General features: G+C 37.1%; 2 protein-coding genes across 3 annotated transcripts; both read right to left on the reverse strand.

Annotated features, from left to right (window-relative positions):
* Positions 1-5,771: 5,771 nt before the first annotated feature.
* LOC307169722 (uncharacterized protein) lies at positions 5,772-13,805 on the reverse strand. 2 transcript variants are annotated; one of them, XM_079890511.1, is made up of 6 exons: positions 13,110-13,805; positions 12,525-12,857; positions 11,538-11,852; positions 8,905-9,030; positions 8,747-8,808; positions 5,772-6,858 (listed from the first exon to the last, which is right to left on the reverse strand). In XM_079890511.1, the coding sequence occupies exons 1-6, from the start codon at positions 13,156-13,158 to the stop codon at positions 6,811-6,813; spliced, it is 933 nt and encodes a 310-aa protein (XP_079746637.1). In that variant the 5' UTR covers positions 13,159-13,805; the 3' UTR covers positions 5,772-6,810. The 2 variants fall into 2 exon arrangements, with proteins under 2 accessions (XP_079746637.1, XP_079746638.1); XM_079890512.1 differs by lacking the exon at positions 8,747-8,808.
* Positions 13,806-17,045: 3,240 nt separating this feature from the next.
* LOC307169736 (uncharacterized protein) lies at positions 17,046-20,405 on the reverse strand. Its single transcript, XM_079890531.1, has 5 exons — positions 20,079-20,405; positions 19,296-19,589; positions 19,060-19,176; positions 18,200-18,279; positions 17,046-18,077 (listed from the first exon to the last, which is right to left on the reverse strand). Exons 1-5 carry the CDS (start codon positions 20,200-20,202, stop codon positions 18,027-18,029), a joined length of 666 nt encoding a protein of 221 aa, XP_079746657.1. The 5' UTR covers positions 20,203-20,405; the 3' UTR covers positions 17,046-18,026.
* Between the last annotated feature and the right edge of the window lie 33 nt (positions 20,406-20,438).

Here is a 20,438-nt window from a genome sequence, read left to right on the forward strand (position 1 = left end):
AAGCCTCGAATTTACTGACCTTAAAGAGCGCGATGGATTATAGGGTGATAGAAGATCCGTTAAATAAACTGGAGCTAAGCCGGTTAGGGCTTTATAAGTCAGTAGCAATACCTTGTAATTAATACGGAACTTTATAGGTAACCAATGTAGTGATGATAAAATTGGTGTTATATGGTCAAACTTTCTTGATCTAGTAAGAACTCTAGCGGCGGCATTTTGGACTAACACTTGACAATCCACACTGGAGAGAGGCCACACACATGTGATCAGTGTGGGATGAGTTTCAGAAAAGCATGCACTTTTAAAATACACATGCGCTGTCACTCCAGTGAAAGACCGTTTACCTGTGATCGATGCAGTAAAACATTTTTTAGGGCAGATGCGCTGAAGGACCACATGAGAATTCACACACAGGAGAAGCCTGACACGTGCTCTTTGTGTGGATATAGTTTTAGTCAGATGGGTTCTTTAAATTTACACCAGAAAAGACACAATGGTGTGAAGAATCACATGTGCTTTGATTGTGGGAAGACTTTTACTACAGATGCTGAACTGAAGCTGCACCAAATAACTCACACTGGAGAAAAACCTTACAAGTGTTCACACTGTGACAAGAGATTTGCAACTTCACAATATCTGAAAATACATGAGAGGATCCACACTGGAGTGAAACCTTACAAGTGTTCACACTGTGACAAGAGTTTCAGTCAGTCAGGAAACCTGAAATCACACGAGAGGATCCACTCTGGAGAGAAACCGTATCACTGCCCTCCGTGTGGGAAGAGTTTCAGACAATCATCTTCTCTACTCAATCATACAAAAAACAAATGTTTGAAATCATGTCTGAATTAATCTTCGGTAGAGATGCACCGATTACAATTTTCTGGGCCGATTCCGATTTCCGATTTTTCATTAAGTTTGACCTGCCGATACCGATTTTAGCCGATTCCGATTTCATTTTTTCTAACCACTTTACAGCACACACAAATATTTATTTTATATCTTTTCTGTAATAGAACATTTTACAATTTGCATAGTTCACACACATCTAAATAGCAATGTTGTGGAAGAACCATTTCCTTTTCACATTCAATATCCAATAATTATATATATATATATATTTAGCAAATGAAACGTCTGTATGAAAACAGGGAATGGCAATAAAATAATAGGCTATATAAATAAAAAATAAAATAAATATAGCCTTGCAGTATTAAGATATTTCTCAAAGCACACACACACACACACACACACACACACAGGCCTATTGCAATCACTTGTACAAACTGAATAATAAAACAAGTTTAAAGGGTACATTTTCTATAAATATTAGTCTTTGTTTTCTTTTCTGACATAGCCTGCTCCAGTTCTTGTTAAAACACACAAATTCTGTGCATTTTGGGCACTTTTTTGTGAAACCCTATTTAGGCTATTTTGTCCATCAAAAGTGTGCTTTCCCTTTAATTGAGCGTGAGCAGTGCAGCAAATAGACTCGGCGCCGAAACACGCGCTTCACTGCTCGCGACGCTCCTGCTTGACGCTCACGCGCTGCTCCTGCTCCCGTTGTGAATGCACTCATTGATTAACATGCACGCCGAAAAAAAATACGCGCTTGCGGTCTGAACGGACGTAATTCACGAGGTTTTCTACATGTGCTCCGTGTGCACGTGTGATGCTGATGTTGCGCGATGTTAATTATGCGGCGCCCGAGTGCATTTGACCGGCATAAAATCGGCATTTGTCAGACTGACCGGCCGGTCGCCGGTTACGGCCGATCACGTGAAAATCGGCCAATTCCGGTCACCAGCCGATCAATCGGTGCATCTCTAATCTTCGGATCCATCACATTCAAATGTGACACTGTGTCCTCACCAAACAATAAAACTAAGCAATAAAATCTATCTCTTCTCTATAAATCTGCCCAAACCAGACACAACAAGTGACAGGACAATGAAACATTCAAAGTTATTACAATGAACAGAGTTCATCTTCAAGACCGAGATCAACATGAGTTTCTCCCAAATCAACAATATCTAAGAAGTTCTTGTATAAATGTTTACTTCACGATATAATACCAAATCATGCTTTATTATGATTTTTGTATTTTGTTAAATTTATATTTAAACATTTTATAATAATGAACAGGAGTGGATTCTTAAGCTCCATCGCCTTCCCTTTTACTCCATGTTTAATCAGCATTTATTAATCAGTATTATCTTTTATGCAGTGATTCAATAGACTGCAATGTTTGTAGAATGTGCTTCGCCGAGCTGTAAAATTGTTACACAAATGGCTTGTTAACTGTAGATTACTGGTTACTACAGTGCGCATAAAACCACGGTGGCGAGCGGGACGAGGCCGAGGGCCGTGATAGAGCAGCGCGAGGCCGGTGGCGGGATCACTGATGAGCGACACCTGTGAAGCGCACCGGTCTCGTATCTCTCACGGAGGAGCGGAAGCATAAAAGGAGGAGCGACGACAGTGAAGGATGAGAGAGGCCAGGCCTGGATTTTATTTGATATTTTGTTTTTGCCGTTACTTTCATTTTTGCATTTGTTTATTTTTTTATTAAAATTGTTGATTGTTCGCCGGTTCCCGCCTCCTTCTTGCCATAACATCTAACCTTGTTACAACCACATTTAAGATTAGATTTGGATCTTCATTTAAGACAGCTTTATTGTCTTTATAGTCTTTTCACGTAGTATAACTGCGCAGCACTTCTGTGTTGTACGTCACACGCATCACACACATGACCAGCGTCGGCCAATAGTGAGCCTACGTGTGACGTACAACACAGAAGTGCTGCGCAGTTATACTACGTGAAAAGACTAGAGGCCCAGATAGTCCAGGCGTTTTAGGAAAAAAGGGTTAACAAATTGCAACAGAATCAAACTCAACTGATTTTGTATCCTCAATATGTCCTGAGTAAGGAAAAAAAAAAGCCCAGAAGAATCCCATTAGGGGAAGGTTCCGAAAAAGACCCAAATATATCCTATTCATACGCCTATTCATTATTTTTTTCACATGAATAGGGTAAAAAATTTAACCTTTAGATATCACCATGAAAATTACTGAGTTGATTACTTATATCAAGACAAACAAAAAATGTATTACAATTTTTTTTATTATTATTTGTTAACATGGACAAACGGTGCATAATCTAATTATGTATGTGCTAATTTGCATAAATACCACAACAGGTCTAAACATTGGGTATAGCCAGGTGAAAATGTCTTGTTGAATCTTGTTGACACATAACAGTAAAATACTTAATGTTAAGGTCTGAATGGAACCCATTTAAGCTACCCATGAGTATTAATACATAGAGGCAGGAAGAAGTACTTTAAACCAGCCTTTATTAATTATTATTACAGAGATTGGGTTTGGGTCTGGGTCCGTGGGACTGTTTCTGGGGATTAACTTTTTATTTTGCCTACCTTTTGTCTTCTGCATTCTCCTTACCATTGTCTCCTGTTCTTCCCTCAGACTCGTCCCCAAGAAACAGTCCCACGGACCCAGCCCTAAACCCAATCTCTTAAAAATTAATAAAGGCTGGTTTCTAAAGTCCTTCTTCCTGACTCTATGTATTAATACTCATGGGTAGCTTAAATGGGTTCCATTCAGACCTTAACATTAAGTATTTTACTGTTCTGTGTCAACAAGATTCAACAAGACATTTTCACCTGGCTATACCCGATGTTTACATCTGTTGTGGTATTTATGCAAATTAGCACATAAGTAATTAGTTTATGCACCATTTGTCCATGTTAACAAATAATTTCAAACATTTGTTTGTCTTGATATAAGTAATCAACCCAGTAATTTTCATGGTGATATCTAAAGGTAAAATTTTTTACCCTATTCATGTGAGAAAAATAATGAATTGGCGTATGAATAGGATATACAGTATTTGGGTCTTTTTCGAAACTTTCCCCTAATGGGATTCTTCTGGGCTTTTTTTTCCTTAATCGGGACATACTGAGGATACAAAATCAGTTGAGTTTGATTCTGTTGCCATTTGTTCACGGTTGACCCCCATTTTGGCTTAAAACGCCTGGACTAAGAGAGAAGGAAATGAATAGTGGAATAAAGTCGTTATTTTTTTTATTTTTTTTTTGTGCACAAAAAGTATTCTTGTCGCTTTATAAACTTAAGATTGAGCCACTGTAGTCACTTGGACTATATTAACGATCTCTTTAATAACTTTTCTGGGCCAGCAAGTTATAATGCCTTAGAAGCCTATGGAGGAGTGAGACAGCTCTCAGATTTAATCAAAAAAATCTTAATTTGTGTTCCGAAGATGAACGAAGGTCTTACGGGGTTGGAACAACATGAGGGTGAGTAATTGAGTGAGTAATAGGCTGCTATGTGACCGAAACTTGCTGGCCCAGAAAAGTTATTAAAGAGATCGTTAATATAGTCCAAGTAACTCCAGTGGCTCAATCTTAAGTATATCAAGCGACGAGAATACTTTGTGCGCAAAAACGAACAAAAATAACGACTTTATTCCACTATTCATTTCCTTCTCTCTGGACCTCTAGTTGGTTCGCGTAGTGTTTTTGCGCAGCGCGTCTGTGTTACACGTCACCACGTAGGCTCACTATTGGCCGACGCCGGTCATGTGTGTGATGCGTGATGACGTGCAACACAGACGCGCAGCGCAAAAACACTACGAGGCCCAGAGAGAAGGAAATGAAAAGTGGAATAAAGTCGTTATTTTTGTTTGTTTTTGCGCACAAAGTATTCTCGTCGCTTGATATACTTAAGATTGAGCCACTGGAGTTACTTGGACTATATTAACGATCTCTTTAATAACTTTTCTGGGCCAGCAAGTTTCGGTCACATAGCAGCCTATGGAGGAGTGAGACATAGCTCTGATTTCATCAAAAATATCTTAATTTGTGTTCCGAAGATGAACGAAGGTCTTACGGGGTTGGAACAACATGAGGGTGAGTAATTACTGACAGAATTTTCATTTTTGGGTGAACTAACTCTTTAAATACTATTACACATTTGCTGGTGGTAATGCAGTGGAGCACCTTCTCTTAAAAATAGCATTTTATCAAGGTAAAAATCTACATATAGTTCCCAACAAAAGTATTGCCTCTCCTTCATTGATATCCATGGGGAAAAAAAAGCTTTTTTTTTGGCTAAAGGTTGCTGGCTTGCCTTCCAATGACTCTGGTATGGCTGTGTTACCATTGCATTTACAGCAGGTGTCGCTACTGTACAGTGTTTCGGGCTCTTTCAGTCATCTCTTTTTCTGCCATCACTATTATGCAGGTTGTTTTTACTGTTCTGTATGATGGATTGGTTTTGCTATGACATTTACTGGTGTGTAACTCATTTGTTCTGTGACTACAACAATGCATCTCCGTGAAATAGTGATTTCAAGATGTTTACTTTATTCCCATTTTACCAGTATATCCAGAGAGGGGGACTTTACGCTCCACCCATGGCTATGTGGTGCAGTGATACCTGTATAATGAGGGCGAAAAACATTCCAGTGTTCCCGCGTTGGAGAAGAGCCAAACCTGCGGAAACATGTCCTATCAAGCAGGAAAACTGCTTTAACTGCTTTAACTGCTGAAGTGATAGTTAGACTAAAGCAAGCTGGTTTTAATATGTTAACTGGATGAAATAACTAAATTTTTTTGTGTGTGTAATTTAGGGTTTGTTATGTAGGGTTTATAAAAGCTATCTGGGACTATAGATTGTTCTAGGTTTGAGAAAATAGTATAAGAAAAGTGATTTAATAATAAACGCTTCTTAAGTGAAATGAAATTGTTTATTTTGTTGCATTCCATTCAGTACAATGTTCATGAAATAATGCTGAAATATGGGAAAATACACAAACGCTGACAGTTGTTTTTAAGGCAGCTGAAGCACAAGCTCAAGAATCATTTCAGGTCTAGACAGGTTTGTTAAGATTCATAGGCAGTTCTTGTGGGATTATGAAGCTGTTATTGAATCCACTTTTTTACAGGTCATAACTGACAATAACACAATAAGATGGCAGTGTACAAATAAATAACTAAAAAATAATACATTTTTCGTTTTCGTTTTAATTTCCAGACCCAGATTTTACATGGGAAATTGTTAATAATACTAAAGTGAAAGTAGTAATACTAGAAATACTTCTACCGGTTAAGTTATAGTATTACAGTGAGCTGCATATTAATTATTAACATTAAATTGGCTGAATATGAAACTCATCCATTGTCCAAACCAACTGTCCAAGGGTTTTCTTCCAAACTGTTTCACTAATCGTATCTATGATTACAGTAAGATGATTACAGTAAGGTTAGAAGTATTTTTATATTTGCATGCAGCATTGCTTCACTCTGAACAATATTTGGGTCATGAGCTTAGTTGAGAAACACTGGTCTAGTAATTTTAGTAAAAAAAGTAATTTTGCTCATTAGAATAGAATAGAATAGAATAGAATGAGGCATTTATATAGCGCTTTCATATGTACTACTGTACACCCAAAGCGCTTTACAATCATATCAGGGGTCTCTCCTCAACCACCACCAGTGTGCAGCATCCACTTGGATGATGCGACGGCAGCCACAGAACAACGGCGCCAGTGCGCTCACCACACACCAGCTATAGGTGGAGAGAGGAGAGAGAGTGATAGAGCCAATTCAATGTAAAGGGATTATTAGGAGGCCATGATTGGTAAGGGCCAATGTGTGGAATGTGGCCAGGACACCGGGGTTACACCCCTACTCTTTACGAGAAATGCCATGGGATTTTTAATGACCACAGAGAGTCAGGACCTCGGTTTTACGTCTCATCCGAAGGACATTAGGTCATAACACTTGAGTACACTACTTCATCATCTTCATTGCGTTTCTGTAAGAAAACACAAAAGTAAAATCAGGAACAATGTCGATAAACAGATGCAAAACTGGAGAAAGAGGTTAATCTTTCAGAGAATAACAAATTACAAGGAATCCATCAAAAACATTGGTCTATCATGATTAATAGAGTTGAAAGTAAGATGTTCTGCACCCAAACTGTAACTTTGCCTGAAATTTCTCTTTCAAGAACAGTGACATCCGCTCTATAAACCCAAACAAGATGTTCATCCATTCCTGTAAATCTTACCCAGTGAAACTTTTGATTACAGTCTGTAAATCTACTTTAATGCATTCTTTTGTGTGACACAAATGCAGAAGTTCAGAACATGACTGTTTTTGTGGCTCAGTGTGAATGAATAGTCGTTTTATACTGGAGAGGAAGTTCTGAAAGAGACATTGTGCCTAACAATTGTGTTCATGCGTCCATCAAAACTGACAAATGACAAAAGAAAAAATGGTAGCAGAACATCTTACAACTGAAATGTCTATGAAAAAGTTTTCATGCATCTAGTCAATCTGGAACATACATGCCATGATCTGCACACACAGATATGTGATCATGCAAGTATATGCACACTACGAACATTCAAAGAAACTCACAAATCACAAGATTTTAGATATGATACAGTAAAGCAGCAAAAGACAACAGCAATAAAGTCTTCCTCTTGATGTTCAATCCAAGAGCAGGTGTTTAATGGAACATCACTTCATAGTAACTTACAGGGACATTTACAACAATGCAAAAACCTATTGAAAAACTGCATGATTTTTCATGTTTTCTTTCTTTTTTGGGCTGATTTGTTAAGGATAATTCCAGTATTTAGCACTTTGAGTCTCTTTGCTGGTTTGTTTTGGATGAACTAGAGTGCTGGACACAGAAATTTTGACGATGGGTCCTGTCTCGACTTTTTGACTTGTATAGAATCACCTTTGACTGCTTCAGAGTGGCTGTCTGTGGGCATGCAGAAACATGTCCTTAAATCAACCCTTACCATTTGTTTTCAAAACTGTGCAACTCACCGAGTGGTTAGTGGTGTTCGTTGATGTTCCAAAACAAGTAGCGTAGCGAAATATGGCTACATACTTTAGCATTTCGTAAAATCCCATTGATTTCTGTTGGAGGACTCATTTCTCGTTGATATTACTGCGCTTCAGTCTCAAATATCGAGCGGAAGTTTATACGCGGTTGTGAGGTATCTGAAAAAATAGTTCCATTATAGCAAATAACACGGATTGAAATCATACATTGCGCCGATATATTTGTTTTTAATCATCAACAAACACCACTAACCACTTGGTGAGTTGCACAGTTTTGAAAACGAACGTTAAGGGTTGTTTTAAGGACATCTTCGTGCATGCCTGTAGACAGCCACTCTGAAAAGTCAAAAAGTCGAGACGGGACCCATTGTCAAAATTTCTGTGTCCACCACTCTAGTTCATCCAAAATAAACCAGAAAAGAGAAATTATCCTTTAATTACAGGTAGAACAGGTTTCTTAACTGTTAACTGAAAAACTGCCGTCTTTTCAGTCTGTTGCTTTTGAACAATTTGTCATTCTAATCTATTTCTTTCCAGTCAGATTTGTGAAGATTTGCACACCTGTAATACATAGGTGTAACTGAAATAGCCAAACCCTGTTAAGCAGAAAGCGGTGTCCTGATTCAGATGAAGTCTTTGAATGAATCACTAGCATTAAATCTAAAATCATCTATAATTCATCTTAACATAGAGCAGAATCTTTGCTTAGGCTATGATAAGAGAGCAAGCACAGACAGGCATTGAGATTTCATGTGTGAATGATCATGAATGATCCATCAATGCACTGGTGCGGAGCTTTACAGGCAGCGAGACACAATGCACACAGCAACACTGTATCTTACCGTATTCTGTACATGACGTGCACAGAATGTTGTTGTAGCATAATGTATTTCTTCAGTTTCAACTGTTTTGATAATAATAACATTTTAACTATAAATGTTATTCATGAAACTGAAATGGTGATACACAAAAGACTCATTTAAACTGCAGTAATACTTACCACTTGGTGTTCCTTGTTTACAGTTCTTGATGTGCCAGAACACAATCCCTCCAGAAACTGCAATTATGGCCAGTAATAGCAATACACCAACTGCCACTAGTATAAAATATGAACGGTGACTCTGTTCTGTAATGAACAAACAGAAAACAGTATGTAGTTTACATTAGTCCTGCCAGTCTGACTTAAAACTGAGACACAAAACAGATAGGGAGATAATTTAATTTAAATTTAATATATTTAATATATTAAATATATTTAATATATTACACAACTGGAGAAACTCTTAAAAATAGTTTAACTATTTAGCTTGACATGAAGGTGACCAGCCTTTGTTCAGAGAGTTTTAACACCAGGGGCCGGCTGCATAAACCGTTAAGACTAGTTTTACAAGTAAGCCCGATTTGCAAGTTAACAACCTTGCAAACAGGTCGGGCTGTAATTGCGTGCATATCTGCGGGTGATCCGCGCTCGCCAATCTTTGTGTGTGAAATACTAAACGACACATCAAAAACGCTCGCTGGCCTTTGGTGTCAAGTGTCGAGACGAGCAACAGCCAATGATCAGCTTGTTATCACATTACACTAGCCTTCTGTATTTGTAACCATCGTTGCCAAACCACAATTTTCATTATAAACATGTTTTACTCACCTACAAATCTGTAGCACAGACAATCTCTGCTGACCACGTGTGCTTATCCATCCTTCACATATATTCTTTTTTTTCTTATTTTTTTTCGGGGTTCTAAACAGATCATTGTGCAAATAACTTGCACCGGCAATTTTGTCCCACTGTCTATTTTCAAATAGACAACTCCTATTTCGCGTCATTTTCCATTCCACTTCTCGCGTGTGTTTTCGTGACAAAACGTGGTTTGGGGACCAGATGGAGTCGTTGGGTGACAGAGTTGTTGTCAGCTTGTGTAGTGTGTAACATCATATAAAGTCTAGATGTCTCGTGCGCGCTGAGGGCCAATGGAGGTTGACGTCCGCACACGGCGGCCATCTTACCACAGGGTGCTCGCTCACTCATAACATGGTGCATGTACTTTTAAATAACCATAACTTGCTCAATTTTCTACTGATTTTCAAACGGTTTGGTTTGTTATAAACGTCAGAGATGTAGTTATGACACTGCATACATACAACCGGCGTAGCGTCATAGAACGTCTCTGAAAAGGTTCACGCCCACTTTTAGGGGAAAACAATCCGGCGAGCGCCATACACAGTAACGGATTGAGGACGTGTACTAACCCTTACAAACATGTAATTTGTATTTAAACATTTTTTTTCACACAGTAGGCTACCCTATTATTTATTTGTATTTAATAATTTTTTTCCACACAGTATTTTGTATTTTATTTTAAATACATTTCCATGTATTTATGCCTATCTCTGCCTGCCATCATCATCAATATCTTGCTGTTATGGAAATATCATGAATTACGGATGATGCTATCAAAAGCTAAATCAGGCTAGTTGTATAGCTGGACAGAAAAGTGCACTCAGTAGCTACTCTAAATATAAAGACACAATATTATACATTTAAAGATGTTTACTTCTTAAAACCGTAGTAAAATCATTCACTGGCTACCTGGTGACTCGATGAGGTACGAGTAAGTGTCCGGGTAAACCACTGGGTGGGGTTGTTAGACCAATTTGACGCTGGTAGAATGAAACGGGAAATGTTTTTAAGTTGCCCAAATTAAGTTTATAAATGTATCGTTCACGCTCTATGGAAGGCAGAGTGGACATATAATTACTCGACATATTTCATCTAAGTGATTTCTGAAGTTATACACGTCTGCCGGCTGTGTACGGACGTTGTCTTGAGCCGCTATTTTGTATTGAAGTCTATGGGAAGTCTGGCTTGTTTTCCCCTAAAAAGGGGCGGTTACGAAATTGACAGTTAAGTTCCCGGATGTGCCGGTTGTATGTATACATATGAATAATTATAACAATGGACTTCCATATGAAAGAATTATAGCCACGTTAATGACGTTTGTAAGAAACCAAACCGTTTGTAAATCCGTCAAGATTTCAGCGAGATAAGAGGATTTGTGTGCGTGCTGCTCACTCACCTTAATTCACAGAGCCCTGTGGTAAGATGGCCGCCGGTGATGCCGGAAGTGACTCCGCCTTGAGATATCTAGCCATTATATGATATCTATGGTGTAACCCCCTGTTGCAGATCATTTACATAGTGTGAACACAACGACTTCAAGACTCCAGAGCAAGTCATGTTGTCTAAACAGCACAGCGATCTGCTGACGTTTTAAAGTTGTGTAGTGAGAACTAGGCATTAGTCATCAAATTGTTTTCTTTAAGACTGTTCATAACTTTTTTAATTATGGTAAAAACGTAGATTGGCCTAAATTGATGCCAAAAAGTAAGATTGACTGCCCCTTGACTAACTCCAAGTGCGGGTCATCCAGACACTGTCTTAACATGATATGTTTATGCAACTGGGCCCAGGTGTTTTAAGTATAATGTAAAACCTAATAGGCAAACAAAAGGCACAGTTTAAAAAAATACTCGAATATACTGAAATTGTGTTTAGGTTATAGCTCACAAAGATAAACCTAGAAAATATTACAATCAATACAGGTCAGAAAACTAATCTCAGCGTTGACGAACCTTCACATGTGTGACAGAGTCGACTGATATCCAGATGTGTGGTCTGGTTGGTGATGGGATTGTTGATCACACAACTGTAAGTGTTTTTATCCTGATATTCCACCTCCAGAGGTAGAGAGAGACTGATGCTGAGATCAGACACACTGATGCTGGACAATACACTGATTCCTTTGTACCAGGAGAGAGTCACAGCACTCACATTCAACACTGAACACACCAGTGAACATCTGGACAATGATGATCTTGATGATGATGATGATGATGATGATGAACAGTTTGAAGAGTTACTGGAAATGACAAGAATGGGTAGAGGAGCTGGAAAACATGAAAGAACATGAAGTCAAGTCATCTTCATTTATATAGTGCTTTTAACAATATAGATTGTTTCAAAGCAGCTTTACAGTGATAATATGAAATTAAAGTAACAGAGATTGTTTGGCTTTACAGCAGCTCTAGGATAAAGTTATTGTCCAGCTAAAGTTAGTTTTGATGGATTCACTTCCATTGTAATTATCATTAGTTATTAACTTAGGGTCGATTACACAACACCGTTTTTCCCGAAAACAGAAAACTTTTAATGTGCTCTGGCCATTCACTTCACAACAGCAGTGGAGGCTCGAGAACACAAACTGTGAAATAGGTTCCAAGGTGCAAGTTTTGAAAGATTTTGAAAAAAACGTTATGAAGGCTTTATATCAGTTTTATTTATATCAAAAATCAATAACAAAAATAACATGATGCAGATATTGTCTTGCAAGACTAATCAAAAAGAAACCAAAAATGTGAATTAAAGGCTGAAAAAAGATAAATGCCTGCATCTAAACTAAAATACAGATTGATCATTTGAACAGTTATTGTGCATATCATATCTTATTCATTATTTCAACAATTTGTAGGTAATTTTGGCTGCAATTTTGGGCATTTGAATTATCATTTATCATATCAGAAATTATAGCATTTGTGATATGATTCATACAGTTTACTCACCATAGACAGTAACACTGAATCTCTTCAATGAGGTTATTCCACCGATGATGACGGTCAGTTTATAAATTCCAGTGTGTTCAGATCTGATGTTTCTGATGGTCAGAGATCCAGTTTGATTGTCCATCTGAAGTTTGTCTCTGAATCTTCCATCATTACTGACAAATATATAGTTTATTTGGTCTCTTTTAATGATTTCTGCTATTTTAGTGTCTTGAGGTCCAAACGCCCACAATATCTGATTATCTCTCTGTACTTGAACATCAGAGTTTAGAGTGACAGAATCTCCCTCAGTCACTGACACTGACTTCACTTCATCTGAATCACCAAACACACCTGAAACAGATTCAAACAAATTAATTTTCTTTGTCATAACAAACAAGTAAATAAAGTAGGAAGGCATGTTTTGTATTTTATTAAATTAAGTTGAAAAGTTAAATTCGATGTTTCTACCTGAAACTAAAAAAAAAAAAAAAAAAAAAAAAAAGTTGAATGAAAACGCATTTAGAAAGTAGAAATGTATTTGCATGTGTATTTGTTGGGCTGTTCCAATCGCTCGCGCATAGCATGAGATTAAATCCGACTTACCATTTGTGATCAGAATGCATAGACAGATGAAATCAGTGTTTAAAATCATATTCCTAAAAGATGTCCTAACGATTTCTGATAAATAAAGTCCTCATAGCGCTGCTGAAAACGTTTTTTTAAAGCAAAGTAGGCTACTGCTCAAAACTTCGTGTTTCTCTGAATGTGTCTGTCTGCTGCTCATGCTCACAGAGGAAGACGAGAAGATGACGTAGCCTATGACTCTATCATTGCCTGCACAGCGCTTATAGAGATTATTATGTGATTTTTGTTCTTATTTTAAAACTATTTAATTTCACCATAAAATTACATGTGTTGAAAAATCATCTTTGATTATCAAACAATACAGTATATCTAAAATCTAAGAATCTAAAAATCTAGTTAAATAACCAGTTACGTTAAATGTTTTTTAATGCAAAATTAGGGTTAAAAAGCATATTTTTAAATAGCGACTGTTTCTATGGCAACGGAGCTTACTGCAGCAAATTTGCAATTGGCTCTTTTGTTTAGAAAGCGAGACTTATTCCGCGATATTTTGCGATGCTATTTCTCGAGTAGGCCTACAACGTATTGGTAGGCTATCTTAAGTTTTTGAGTATGAACTTGTTTATTTAAAGTCCTCCTATAGTAAATTTTATCTCTTAAAACTCATCTTTGATAATTAAAATGACATATTTAAAAATAAATAAAAAATCATGTGAAGAGAATATTTTCTTCATGCCTTAAATAGCTTGAATCACTCTACGCCCTTGCTTATTTTTGTAAATGAGGATTCATGAATTTGCATACTAGTCCCTGCCTCCACTCAATCACACCAGTTCAGATACCTGATCCACTGGGTCAACTAAACACTACACAATGGAGAGTGAAAATATTGATTTAATTCATATAGCCTATGTTTGAACCAGAAACTGATTCAGAAGAAGAAGAGGAAGAGCATATGAAATTTCACATGGGTTGTCTTAAAGCATATTAAAACAACATAAACATACAGTAGGCTATAAAAAACATCAAAAAGTCTTTAAAAACATACAAAAAAAGATTTAAAAAATGTAATCAATATCGACACCTCTATTCACTATTCACACCTCTAGAGATTTTTTGACACATTGGGTTCTGGTAGCCCACTATTTCCTGTTGAGCAATGTACAAACACAAAGTGTTATCTGTGTTCATCAGAATTATCAGTGGTGTGTGATTAATGCTGAATATCATTAAAATAAATGGTTTCCGGCCTGCCCATATTTCCATGAAAACATGGATATCATCATAATGTACAGTTAGGAAAAGGAAAAGGTCAAAATAAGAGGAAAGTGTGCTATTCCGACCCAGGATATCTGTACTAACACTGCCACCTGATGTTTTGGAGATCTAGGCTGAGCATGTAATGAATCTTTAACATCATTCATCTATTTTGTATGAAGCATTGATACAACTGACCTGCAAATCTTAAATTATGCAGAAAAAGAGAAAGAGGTTAAAAACTTTAAAATAAATAATTACATACAGTAGTAACGTTTTCTTCTCATAGTTATGTGTAGGTCATGAGCCTGAGAACAGAAGTGACCAACTGCCCAAATGCAGAAACACCAACCACATACATCCCATAATAGACAAGTCTTCATTTAACTGCTGTGCATTTACCAAAAACAAAACAAAACCACATGGGTTCAGTGCATGCGTAGACCCCTGTCCTATATAAACCAGACCACAGAAGATCTCGCTCTGACTCTGACACTGAGTGTGTCACAGTGCATGAAGAGCCTCATGTTGATTCCACTCAGAGTTAAAATAGACCATCTGAGGCCTTGAGCGAGTCACTGCAACTGCAGATTATCATTATATCTCACTGAAAGAACATGTTTCTCCAGTTGTAGGAGTAATGAACTTTAAATGCATATCATGGGAATGATTAGAAAAGGTGGTGAGGCAAATCAATCTTTCAGGAACATTCAAATTTCATTCAGCCCTTGAGAAATCTTCTGTTTAAAAACAGTTTTTTAGTATCAGCAATTTGATTACAAAATGAAATAATCTCATATGAAGTTACTGCATTTCAGCAGCAAAATTACTGTGTTTTTAGTCTTAACATTACTTCAAAGTCATAGACCTCCATGTTAAGGTTAAAAAGTTGTGGGAATAATGTATTCAAAACATGGATTAAAATCGTTTACTGGCTAGCCTGGAGTAAATATTCATGACTATTTACTGTAAATTAAACTACAAACTGTTAAGTCAGCTTCCGATAATACCATGTGGGCTTGTGCATCAACTGCTAGATGTCAGTTCTTTTTTTTTGGGGGGGGGGGGGGGGGGGGGGGGGTATATTTTCCATTGACGCATGGTTATTTGAACCCTCTACACGTCTTGTTTTTTTTTTTTTACACTGCCTTTGTACACCACAACTTTCAAAACAACATATTAACCATTTTATTATGATGAAAAAGCAGTTGTCTTTTTTCTCTCTCTGTCTTTCCCGTAATGCATTAGCTTGATAAAAGCCCTTATTTCACTCAGATGATTCTCTAATGCTCTTCACAGACGATCACAGGGCTTCATTACTTCCTGCTGACTGGACTTCTCGTCTCTTAACATGATAGTTGAAGTTCCCCGTTTTTGATTTGAGTTCTCTAAAATCTAAGTTCGCTAAAATATTTTCATGACTGTGACAGTTTGAATAAAAACCACAGCGTACTCTTCAGGAGTTGTTAAATCAAAGAAATGGCTTCATTTGTTAAAATGAATGAGAAAGCATGTTTAGGCCTATATCAAATTCTAGTGAGTCAAACGTACACACTCTGCAACTTCAGCTCTGAGAAATTCATGCACTCCCTCCCTCTATTTCAGTTTCTACATCTCTCCATCTCCCACTCACGAACCACATCCTGACCACACCGTCAAGAGACACAGAATCAGCACGTGACTATACAAATGATATATAATTCAAATGAAAACCCACATTTTAAATGTTACATACAATATTTTAAGGTAATTTTTAAAAATAATATTTTATGCAATATTTTGTCATATTTACCTAACCCATACTTTAACTCAGACATGTAAGTAGACAATGTTGGATTAACATACTTTGTTGATCCTGGAATAACATTCCTGTCCAAAAATAAGGCCTAACCCTATCCCGATATCTTGCCCTATACTCCAATAACTTATCCCTAAAATCATAAAACTCAGATGAACACCGATGTAGAAGCAGCAAACCCTTATTGTAAGCCTAAACTTGTCATAAACTGCATGTAAACTTGTCCCTCAAATCTGATTGATTGATTAACTGATTGATTGATTGATTGATTGATTGATTAACTGATTGATTGATTGATTGATTAACTGATTGATTGATTGATTAACTGATTGATTGATTGATTGATTGATTGATTGATTGATTGACTGATTGATTGATTGATTGATTAACTGATTGATTGATTGATTGATTGATTGATTGATTGATTGATTGATTGATTGGAATGTTGATCCAGCAACATTGGTGAAATCACGTTCACCGAATTGGTACACACCCAAAAGAAGACAAACAAAAGACATTATGAGCAGTCACAGGTGAAGCAAATATTGTTCATCATCTCCTAACAAGGCCACATATTAAGATCTGGGTAGATTAGATAGTAAGCAAACAATCAGAACTCGTAATCAACGTTTTGGATGCAGGAGAAAATGTCAGAAATAAAGATCTGAGCAACTTTGACCATCCCTCTGATCATCTTGTGGGATGTCCTGGACCAGCAAGTTCGATCCACGGTGGCTCCACCTCTCAACCTACAGGACTTTGAGGATCTGCTGTTAACGTCATGGTGCCAGAAACCACAGGACACCTTCAGGGCTCTTGTAGAGTCCAGGCCTCGGCGGGTCGGCGCTGTTCTGGCAGCACGTGGAGGAATAACAGCATATTAGGTGGGCGTATGTTTTGGCTCATCTGTGTATCAAGTCAAGTCACCTTTATTTATATAGCGTGTTTTACAATACAGATTGTTTCAATGCAGCTTTACAGTGATAACAGGAAAATAATGCAACAAAGTTTGTTTCTATAGGAAAATAGCATCATAGTTCAGCTTAAGTAAGTTCAGTGATGGTTCATTTTTGTTGTAAAAAGTTATTAATTTTATTCATTTATATTTATAGCCGCTCTTGAGAAAACTGTGATGTCATCTTGCAGTTCAGTTCTCATACAATGGTGTCAATAATATTGTTGAATATTAAATGTCCCCAAGCGAGTCAACAGCCAAAGGACAGTGGCAAGGAACCAAAACTCCATCATGTGACAGAATGGAGAAAAAAATCCTTGTGAGAAACCATTGGCAGAGCCAGTTCTCCTCTGGCCAATGAACAAACAATGATTATGAACGAGGCAGCATTACAGCTCAGAAGTCAGACTGGATCAGAACGTTCAGAATATTTATCCAATATCAGCCTTGTTCCTACACCCCATGATGCTTTGTGTGAATTATGGGTGTAACTTCTGTTAACCTGTAAACAATCATGAAATATTCACTCTTTTATCATATTGTTACAGTTACGCCATAGGCTCATTAGAAAAAAAGGTGGATAGAAATTCAGTTTGGTGAGAAGTTACAAATCCAGTCTCATTTATCTGCTTCCTATCCTTCCACAAGGGCGAGGCTTGTGTATTATTTCTGTCAAATGAATATTCTATGAGAGATTAAATAACATCATCTCATTGTGCCTGCATTGAATCACCCTTGTCGTGTTTCTTCCCACAGGACTAACTATCAGGTCGGAAAAGTGATATGAAAAAAAAAACAGGTGTGAATTGTGGGAAGCACCTAACTCTATTCGGCATTATTTCATTAAACCTCTACAGGCGCAAAATGATCACATCCAATACTCAGGTCATCTTACAATGATTATTGTTCATCTTGATGATCTTCTCTATTGATAGTTCACAGCTGTCACTGTTCTGTCCACACTCAGTAAGGATATCTATAAAGAAGAAACATTCACCATTACAAACAGATAACCTTCTGTGCTGGAGAAAGTAGGCCTTCAGACCTTCATCTGTTCATGAATGTGAAGTATTTAAAGTAAAATCAGTGTTTGCTGACCTGTGGTAGATCTCTCATCTGAAGACAGTAGATGATCTGTGTGTATTCGGACATGCTTTGCTGTTCTGTGATTGTCAGGTCTGCAAACACACACACAAAAAAAAGTGGAAATTACCGTTGAGTAATAAAAACGGCATCATCTCCGCGTCGCTTTTACAACATTTCAAATCCCTCAGTTCTCGTCATCTCCTAAAAGCCAAGCATTGATTCTGGGTTTATTACGAGCTCTGTCAACTTCTCTTTTTGCCAACAGACTCTCATGTTCGTGTTTGTTTAAAACGGGTGATTCCCCAGAGGTTTGAGATTTTTGCAGCTCAATGTCAACCTTTCTCGCTCATTGTGACAACTAACCTCTTCCACTCCCACACCATACACATGTCAAAGTGTCCAGAGAAGCTTTTCTCGATTTACAGACTTGATGAGACAAGTGACGTATATGCAATTTCATGTGAAAACCATCCTGACAGGTCTATAATATAAACACTTCAACTACCAGAGTAATACAAAACACGTTAAGAAAAAAAAAAAGAAAAGTTACACAGTGCAGCTTTAACATCAGTATGTTCTGTGGTTTCCTGCCATCTAGTGGAACATGACGACATGACAATAGACGATAGAGTTCACATGACAGTGATGAACTGTCGAGATATTGAGAACTTGTAATACATTTTTCTGTTTTTCCACCAAAAATACAAGAATATGCATTTATATAAACAATCTATTTTATGAATTAAATGAAATGTTTTATATTATTTAATGTTATTTATTTTAATCATTTTAATATATAAACAAAACGTGTATTAATATGATATTAATATAATGCCATATGGTGAACTTTGTCAGTTGTTGGTAATACTTGCCTTTTTGTTGCGCTCGACTGGATTTCCTGGAGCAACATATGAGTATAACAGCAGACGTGAACACCAACAGACACACACCGATTATTATCAGAATAAAATATGAATGATGACTCTGTTCTGTAATGATCATAGAGAGAAAAACTTTCAGTCTTTCCATTGTGAATTCAGACACAAAAATTCTATAAATAGAAAATATCAGTCCTACAAACAGATTAGAAATGTCGTCGCTGACATACCTACACATGTGTGACAGAGTCGACTGATATCCAGATGTGTGGTCTGGTTGGTGATGGGATTGTTGATCACACAGCTGTAAGTGTTGTTATCCTGATATTCCACCTCCAGAGGTAGAGAGAGACTGATGCTGAGATCAGACACACTGATGCTGGACAATACACTGATTCCTTTGTACCAGGAGAGAGTCACATCACTCACATTCAACACTGAACACACCAGTGAACATCTGGACACTAATAATGATGAAGAACACTGTGCAGAGTTACTGGTGATGACAGGAATGGGCAGATAAGCTGGAAAACATACAGAAAAACAATGAATGTTAAAACAACTCAAATGAAAATAATGCAAAGCATTGTCTGAACGTAACTTGTTTTTTTAAAAGAAAGTAAGTAAAAAAAATAGAACATAAATGTTCTATTTTTTTTACTTACTTTCTTTTAAAAAAACTCTAAAAACTGCTGGGTTGTGTTAACCCAATTTTGGGTCAAATATGGTCTCACCCAACGTTGGGTTAAAAAATGCAATTTAAAAATGGACAAATTGCATTTTGGACAAAATCAAAAGTGGACAAAAATGCAATTTAAAAATGGACAAATTGCATTGGTTACATTAAAAATGTAAACCAGCGGCTGGGTTTGTCCATTTTTAAATTGAATTTTTAACCCAACGTTGGGTGAGACCATATTTGACCCAAAATTGGGTTAACACAACCCAGCAGTTTTTAGAGTGTATAAATAATTATAACGCTAATTACATTAACGACTGAACAGTTTACTCACCACCATACACAGTAACATTGAATCTCTTCAGTGTTTTTCTACTGCTGATGACGGTCAGTTCATAAAGTCCAGTGTGTTCAGTTCTGATGTTTCTGATGGTCAGAGATCCAGTTTGACTGTCCATCTGGAGTTTGTCTCTGAATCTTCCATCATTACTGACAAATATATAGTTAATTTGGTCTCTTTTAATGATTTCAGCTATTCGAGTGTTTTGAGGTCCAAACGTCCACAGTATCTGATCATCTCTCTGTACTTGAACATCAGAGTTTAGAGTGACAGAATCTCCTTCAGTCACTGACACTGACTTCACTTCATCAGTTTCACCAAACACACCTGAAACAGAAAAAAGTATCTATAGAG

This window comes from Squalius cephalus (genome assembly GCF_949319135.1).
Source record: "Squalius cephalus genome assembly, chromosome: 13".
Taxonomy (NCBI): domain Eukaryota; kingdom Metazoa; phylum Chordata; class Actinopteri; order Cypriniformes; family Leuciscidae; genus Squalius; species Squalius cephalus.